This window comes from Rhinopithecus bieti, unplaced genomic scaffold, assembly GCF_001698545.2.
Source record: "Rhinopithecus bieti isolate Rb0 unplaced genomic scaffold, ASM169854v2 scaffold_17971, whole genome shotgun sequence".
Taxonomy (NCBI): Eukaryota; Metazoa; Chordata; class Mammalia; order Primates; family Cercopithecidae; genus Rhinopithecus; species Rhinopithecus bieti.
The window spans coordinates 1,230,355-1,239,032 of record NW_016809834.1 but is presented as its reverse complement, the minus strand read 5'-3'; the positions used below and the strand labels follow the sequence as shown (position 1 = coordinate 1,239,032).

Here is an 8,678-nt window from a genome sequence, read left to right as displayed (position 1 = left end):
CCCCCCACCTCACGCCCTCAACCCTCCTCCCCGCACCTCATGCTCCCAAACCCTTCCCTCACCTCACACCCTCAACCCTCCTCCCACACCTCACGCCCTCAAGCTCCTCCCCCCACCTCATGCTGTCAACTCTCCTCCCCCCACCTCATTGCCTCAACTCTCCTCCCCACACCTCACGTCCCCAAACTTCCCTCTGTCCACCTCACGCGTCCAAACCCTCCTCTCTTCATCTCATGCGCCCAAATCCTTCTCTTACCTCTCTCACACACCCCTAACTCCTCCTCTCCCTTCCCTCCCAGGGCTCTATATCCTCGTCTCTTTCAAACCTCCTCCAGAGTTACCCCGAATTCTCTCTCGTCCTCTAAAACTTCCTTTTCCCTTAAAATAGGTCCCCTCAAAATTCCTTAATTCCCGCGCGACCGCGGACTCCTGGCTCCCATAACTCACGAGAAGAAGGGGTCATCCTCAAAACTGCTGCTCAGCATCCTGAACATTCTGGCTCTATCTTGGGCGGCGGCAGCCGCGGACAGATTGGAAAACCGATGTTAACTAGCCGCGGCCGCGACCAGAGCCTGCCTCCAGCACTGACGACGCCTCACTCGCTGCGCAGGCGGTGCCCGCCGGGAAAGGAGGTGCGTGACGCCAAGGTGCTTTCCTATTGGACATTGCTCTGTGACGTCGCCAGGACGAGGCGGAGAGCAATGCGCGGCTGCCCTGGCAACCACAATCAACACAGTGGAGGCGAGAAGTTTGGCCTTGCGCCGGCCGGGCAGCTTTTCACCAAGGCTCCGGTGGGATGGGATAGCTTGTTCTCCGGGCTGCAGGAACCAAAACATTAGACCACCCTTTCTGTGACCTTGGGCATGCCGCCGTCAGTTCCGAGCCGCAAGTCTTTTTTTTCGGGGAAAATGAAAAGGGGTCAAGATTTGGACCAGATGACACCCAATGTCCCATTCAGCGGTCGCATTCTGTCATCCACAGGAATTAGTCCTGTATCCGAAACATTCTCTGGTAGTCAAAAGCTGTGAACAAATAATGAGAAAAAAAAATGTGCAAAACGTTTTTTAGTACAGTTAGCAAATGGGAAAGGAAGGAAATTGAAGGAAATGGGATGAAGCCTATCAGATTTCAACAAACTTTTTTACCTCTTGTGAGTTTGAAACTCAAAGCAATAATGTTTCCCAAAGTGGGAAACGCTTAAGTGATATGTAGACCTAGTATTAAAAAGTAAACGAGAAAGCTGCTCTCTTTTCGGTTGTCTTTCTGTGTCTCTCTTTCAAAGATCAAGTCTCACTTTGATTCTGATATGTTTTTAACACTTCTCCAGCATTTCTTAACAGCAGGATTCAGGCCTGCAGCAAGCAGCCATATCCAACTAAAATTCCACTACTATGTATTTTTGTTTGCATTACATTTAGCAGGGAGCTTTCTATTTATGGCAAGGAAACTGATTTTAAATTTAAAGCAGTGCTACACATTAAGAGCTAGATTTTGCATTTTTAAGTGAAAAAGTAACCTATCGAATAGAACAGGTGGGATTTGGATATGGTGGGCCGGGGGGTTAGGCAGAGCAGGGGAGGGGAACATCATGATAGTGGTACTCAAATTACTACGTTTTAGAAAACACTATCACGGGGCCTTTCAGGAGCCTGGAGACAGATGGAGGAGAAAACAGAAGAGAGATTAAGTAAGGAGAAGAATGGTAAGAGTTTAAGAAAAGAGAAAATACATCTTGCATGTCCACCCTTAATTCAGTGGGCTCCCCAGCTTCTCTACAGGGCTGCCTTGCAGAGATAAAGGGGCATCCATAGCTCATCAGGGCCCCCTGGGATCAGGCCAGAGGGGTGGCACTTTGCCAGCATGAAGAAGTGTGCAGGGCCTGATTTGGAGGTGACAGGAGTAGTCAGGGGTTATTTTGAGAGCTGGAAATTTAATCCTTTGGACCTTTTACTCCCCACCCCCCTTTTTTAGCCAAGTTCTCTGCCAGCTTCCTTCCCCTGAGACTAGTAGCACGAGGTAGGGCAGACTTCACAGCCCAAGATGAGATGGCACAGCCCATCCAGGGAAGAGGATATTTTCTTTTCCTCTGAACTCAGAATAAAACTCTGAGAGCATATATACAAAATTTCTAAAATTTCTAAATAAATTTCAAGGCAAACAAAATTGTTTTACAAGACCTTAAATTGTTTTCCTCTTTAAAATAGTACAAGCACAAGATGTGAAGGAGGCCACACTTAAAAAAAACTTGAAATGGAGTAAGTTATGTGATAAAAGATAGTATTAAAATAGTTCTGGATTAAGGCCAAGTAAATTTGTAATGTTACCCTCTAGTTTCTATGGGAATTTTTTAAGAATCATATTGTTACAAAAGCTTTAGTCCAGGCACAGATTAGTTAGGGAATTAGCTGAAGCCTGTGAAAGCAGTTTGGATCTAATGACAAATGCAAAAAAAAAAAAAAAAAAGGAGGGCACAGGAGAGTTGGCACTGAAGAGACCTTGACATCATTTTCAGAACTGATGGGTAAGAGGTGGAAATTAAAGAAAGGGTGGGTCAGGAGAGAATGAATACTCCAGCATGGGAGGAATAGAGAAGCAGAACAGGACTGAGAGGAGAGGGTCCTGGACTTGGCTGTAAATATCATCGTAATAGCTAATATTTTTTGAATGTGTGCCAGGCACTGTTGTAGGCACTCCATATGCATTGCCTCATTGAATCCTCATTAACAGTTTTATGTAGTAGAGATGGCTCTTATCCCCATGTATACATGATACATTCAAGACACAAAGAAGCTGAATAAATTGCCAAGGTTCACACAGCTAGTGATTGAACTGAGCTGGGTACCTGAAGCTTTCCTCGGTGAGTACTGGGTATATGGTATGTGAGTCATGAGTCATACTTAAAAGATGCAGGATGAAAGCTGGTAATCATTTTTCAAAATCACGCTGACAAGCTAAGCGGACCCAAACTAAAAAGTACAAAATTCAGTGGGAATATATTCAAATCACATAAATTCAATTCCACAAATATTTATTGAGTGACAACCCAGTATTGGGGACTGATCTACAATCTTAGGCATCATTGAAAAAAATGGACAAAAATCTCCTTCCTGGAGTTTATGTTCTTGTAAGGACAGACTCAAAATAAACAAAATAGAAAACAGTATATTGTAAGGTGATAAGTGTTAGGCAGAAAAGTTGATCAGGGTAAGGAGTATGGAGAAGTGCAACTATAAATAGCAAGTTTTGTGTATGCCTTACTAAGGGGAATTTAAGCAAAGACCCATAGGAAGGAAGTGGATGTCTAGTGGAAAAGCATTCCAGACCAGTGAAATCCTAAAGTAGCATTTGAGCATTTGCCTGGTATATATAATGTACAGTTCTACTCACATGTCTTAAAACTCACCTTCTGAGTGAGGAATGAGATGAGCCAAGTAAATTGAAAAATTGCCTAATAGTATAATAGCTCTCATTTACACTTCATATGTTCCAAGCATTGCACTAAGTGCTTCACATATAATTCACATATAAATTTCTCATTTAACCTTTATAGCAACCATGTCTAATATTATGTTTGTCCCTATATTACATACAGAAAATCTGGAACCCAGAGAAATTTGATAATTGAATTTTGATAATTGATTTGAAAGTTGATAATTTGATTAAATTTTAATAATTAAAATTCGATGTCACTCAATTCAAACCCAGATTTGTCTTACTTCAAAGCCTATATTCTCACTACCATCCATACTTTGCCTCCCTATTTTAAAAATCAACTATTTATGGGGCAAATATGTGCAGTAAACACTTTTACATATATAATCTGTAACTACACTGTTGCCTAGGTTTCATTTCGAAGGACACTGACTAAGGAAATACGGAGAAAAGCATGAAACTCAAGCCAAGTCTGCAACTCTATTAAAAACACCAAGACCTCAATATGTAAGTGATTTCATGTTTCTTTCATTGATTTATCAAATACTTATTAAGGACTAGTAATATCCCAGACATTATTCTAGACATTGAGGTTACAAAACTCCCTGGCCTTTTGGAATTTACATTCTAGTGGACAGCTCTTTCCCCAGCTAATTTTACAAATACTGTTGTTACACCACCTCAGAATTTTCATAATGTTTCTGAAGACATTATCTCATGTGCCCAAAATAAAATCAACAGGCTCTTGAGTGCTGAACTTTTAACTTAATTATAGCTTTCCAGAGCCATGAGTACTAGGCCATTACAAACACCTTTACCACAATTAAGTTCAATGTGTCTAGGGTTTCGTTGTCCTAATCCCTTTGTCTTAAACAGTGCATAGAGGTCCTCTGAGAATGAGATGCCACAGCAAACTCACAAGGGGTTATGGGACAAATTTTGAGAGAAACTTGGCATGTGTTAGACATTGTGCAATGTGCTAGTTTAGGGCAGTTCATGTATTTCAATATTAGATTGCACTACATTGTTTTAGATGATGTCATATCATTGGAAAGGTAGGTTTTTGAAAGTTACTATGATGAAAATGAAGTGCCTGTCAATGTGTAACAGTGAAGATTGGCGGCAACATTCAGTCTGTTTCTAAGATTTGAAAAATTGTGCTGTGCTAGGCAGGCACCCATCTGTTAGTATGATTATTTAAGAGTTATACAAAAATATGTTTCTTTCAATTTTTGTGCATTATTTTTTGAAGTTACTAAGTTTTTAGGTCAGAAATATGCTGTTTGTATCTAAATTATACAACAATGGACCTATTCAGTATTTCTTTAGACCTAGGGGGCACAATGAAACAATTACTGACGAACTAAGGTCTCATGAACTAAGATAGTTTGGGGACCTCTCTCTAACCCCACAATCTTTCTTTCAAATTAAAAAGAAATTTAAAATATCATGCATTCATTTTCTAAGAAATATATGTTTCATTTTATTTTCATGTTTATCTTCTTTCCAGTCAGCTGACTTACCAGTCCTCTAATAGCTTTGCTTTATATCCTTTTGAGAGATGGGAAAATGGTGCATAGCAATTAAGTGACCTATAAGAGCACAGATCCCAAGGTCCTCAAACTCCCAGTAGGGCTGCCTCTAGTCCATATGGCATCTTTGCTGAAATTAGGAAAAGTGCCTCCCTCTCATGATACTTCTATTAACGAGAAATTTGTCTTAATAAATATACAAGGCTGTAATGTATATGATTTGACTGGTGCTCGCTTAGGTGTTGTATACATGTCCATGGCAGCGCTGTTCCTAATCTTCAATTCTTTCCACTACATACAAGTTAATTGAGTGCCAAGCTTCATCCCCAAACTCATGTGCAAGAAATGTAATTTTATTTTCCTGCAATCAACCTTAACTTACCTTCTGGGTTTACATTCCACTGGGAGTCATTCCCATTTCCTCTTCCAGAGAGACAATGCCAAGGTGTAGTTGGTTGCTAGCCATGCTGCATTCCTAAAGTCATCTTTATTGCCCTCACTGGGTAGGGCCAAGGGCACTAAACATCTCACTATGTGTGGCACAGTCTGGCACAATGAATTGTCCTTCCCTAAATAGCAGTCCTCTCCTTTTAAGAAATACACTCTCTAGAGCAAATGTTTCCTCCAGTGAAGCAAAAATTTAAAGAAGAATTGAGTTAACAAAGGAAAAAAGTGGCAGACTTTTAAAGTCGTATTTACTTTTGCAACTTTTATCTGTAGATGTGTATGCCTATGACTAGTGGTTTATTTTACACAAATTATAATTGAGGCATATTTTAGTTTGAAAACTATTGAGTAAAAACCACTTTTGGGGGGGTTGGTAACAACAGATCGGCTTTAGCGAAAAGATGCTAGAGGCAAGAAGCTGGAGCCTTGGGCCCTGGAGTTGGATCTTAAAATTCAGGTGATAGTGAGGGAGTTGTAAGAATTCAGGCAGTATGAGGGTCTATGTAAGCAGAGGAATGTTCTGTTTCAGTGATGGATGGGCAAAGGGGGTGAGGATGACAGAAAAATCTGGAGAGGAAGTCAAGATCTGCTACTGGATCATGGCTGAGCCAAAGATTATACTGTTGTTTAATAAGCGTAGGCAAAAGTTTTGGCCTTTCCCTCATTTCTTTGATGTATATCTTTGAGGCTTGGATACTTAGGGATGTATTTCATAATCTTTAAAAAATAATCTTTTACTTTCTACCATAAAGACACATACACGTGTATGTTCATTGCAGCCCTATTTACGGTAGTAAAAACATGGACTCAACCTAGATACCCATAAACGATGGACTAGATAAAGAAAATTTGGTACATATACACAATGGAATACTACACAGCCATAAAAAAGAATGAGATGGCGTCCTTTGCAGCAACATGAATCCAGCTGGAGGTCATTATCCTAAGGTCATTAATGCAGGAACAGAAAATCAAATACTGCATGTTCTCACTTATAAGTGGGAGCTAAACATGAAATACACGTGGACATGGCCGGGCGCAGTGGCTCAAGCCTGTAATCCCAGCACTTTGGGAGGCCGAGACGGGCAGATCACGAGGTCAGGAGATCGAGACCATCCTGGCTAACACGGTGAAACCCCGTCTCTACTAAAAAAACCCAAAAAAACTAGCTGGGCGAGGTGGCGGGCGCCTGTAGTCCCAGCTACTCTGGAGACTGAGGCAGGAGAATGGTGTAAACCCGGGAGGCGGAGCTTGCAGTGAGCTGAGATCCGGCCACTGTACTCCAGCCCAGGCGACAGAGCGAGACTCTGTCTCAAAAAAAAAAAAAAAAAAAAAAAAAAAAAAAAAAAAAAAAAAAAAAAAGAAAAGAAAAGAAAAGAAAAGAAATACACGTGGACACAAAGAAGAGAACAATAGACAGTGGGGCCCACTTGAGGTTGGAAGGTGGGAGGAGGGTGAGGATTGAAAAACTACCTACTGGATACTATGCTTATTACCTGGGAGATAAAATAATTTGTACAACAAACCCCCATGACACACAATTTATCCATGTAACAAACATGTACCCCATGAACATAAAATAAAATTTGAAAAGAATAAATAGACACTCACCTCGGTGTCTGCTGCACCCGCCGCTTCCTCTCCTAGGCCACGAGACCCAGCAGCTAGAAATTCAGCATGTCTATTCTCAAGGTCCATGCCAGGGAGATCTTTGACTCTCGTGGGAATCCCACTGTTGAAGTTGATCCTCTTCACCTCACAAAGGTCTCTTCAGAGCTCTGTGTCCAGGTGCGTGTTCAACGGTATCTATGGGCCCTAAGGAGCTCCGGGACAAGTGCTCGCTACTATGGGGAAGGTGTACTCAAAGGCTGTTGAGCAACATCAATAAACTATTCGCGGACCTGTGCCGCCTGGTTCGCAAGAACACCTGAACGTCACAGAACAAGAGAAGATTGACAAAATGATGATCGAGATGGATTGGAAGCAGAAGAAGTAATCTAAGTTTGGTGCGAACGCCATTCTGGGGGTGGTACGCTCGCCGTCTGCGCAACGCTGGTGCTGTGAGAAGGGGTCCCCCTGCTACCGCCACATTGCTGACTTGGCTGGCAACTCTGAGGAGTCATCTCCAGTCCCGGCTGTTCAATGGTCAATCAATGGAGTTCTCATGCTGGTAACAAGGCTGGGCCATGCAGGGAGTTCAGTGATCCTCCCAGTTGGTGCAGGCAAACTTCAGGGAAGCCATGCGCATTGGAGCAGAGGTTTACCACAACCTGAAGAATGTCATCAAGGAGAAATACGTGAAAGATCGCCACCAATGTGGGGGGATGAAGGCGGTTTTGCTCCCACATCCTAGAGGAATAAAGAAGGCCTGGAGTCGCTGAGACTGCTATTGGGAAGCTGCTACACTGTAAGTAGGTCATTGGCATGGACGGTAGCGCCTCCGAGTTCTTCAGGGTCTGGAAGTATGAACCTGGACTTTCAGTCTCCCGATGACCCCAGCAGGTACATCTCACCTGATGAGCTGGCTGACCTGTACAAGTCCTTCATCAAGGACTATCCCAGTGGTGTCTATTGAAGATCCCTTTGACCAGGAGATGGGCTGGGGAGCTTGCAGAAGTTCACGGCCAGTGAGGGATCCAGGTAGTTGGGGATGATCTCACAGTGACCAACCTAAAGAGGATTGCCAAGGCCGTGAACGAGAAGTCCTGCAATGCCTCCTGCTCAACAGTCAACCAGATTGGCTCTGTGACCGAGTCCCTTCAGGCATGCAAGTTGGCCCAGGCCAATTGGTTTGGGGTGTCATGGTGTCTCATCGTTCTGCGGGAGACTGAGATACCTTCATCGCTGGACCTGGTTGTGGGGGCTCGATGCACTGGATCAGATCAGACGGTGCCCCTTGCCGATCTGAGCGCTTGGCCAAGTACAACCAAAGCTTCTCAGAATTGAAGAGGAGCTGGGCAGCAAGGCTAAGGTTTGCGGCAGGAACTTCAGAACCCCGCGCCTGGCCAAGTAAGCTGTGGGCAGCAGCCTTCGGTCACCTGTTGGCTAACTAGACCCCTCCCTTGTGTCAGCTCGGGCAGCTCGAGGCCCGGACAACGCTTGCAGAGGGTCCCTGCTAGTTAGCGCCCCTCACCCACCGCCGTGGAGTCCGTGCCGCTTACTTTAGAACTGTCTACGACCAAGCTGCCCCGGGAGCCCTGTTGGCAGCTCTACTCTTGCCGTCGTGTAATTGGCCCGGAAAAGTCACTGTTTCTTCTTGCCTTACTT

General features: G+C 43.5%; 1 protein-coding gene and 1 pseudogene across 1 annotated transcript in view; one reads left to right on the top strand and one right to left on the bottom strand.

Annotated features, from left to right (window-relative positions):
• Nucleotides 1–1,196, bottom strand: part of MLF1 (myeloid leukemia factor 1) — a 40,221-nt gene extending 39,025 nt beyond the window's left edge. Inside the window, exon 1 of the mRNA XM_017890522.1 lies at nt 448–1,196. Coding sequence (XP_017746011.1) covers nt 448–494 — 47 coding nt within the window. The 5' untranslated portion in view covers nt 495–1,196. The remainder of the gene's footprint in view (nt 1–447) is intronic.
• A 5,824-nt stretch (nt 1,197–7,020) lies between these two features.
• On the top strand, nt 7,021–8,424 carry LOC108541096 (alpha-enolase pseudogene; annotated as a pseudogene).
• The last annotated feature ends 254 nt before the right edge of the window (nt 8,425–8,678 follow it).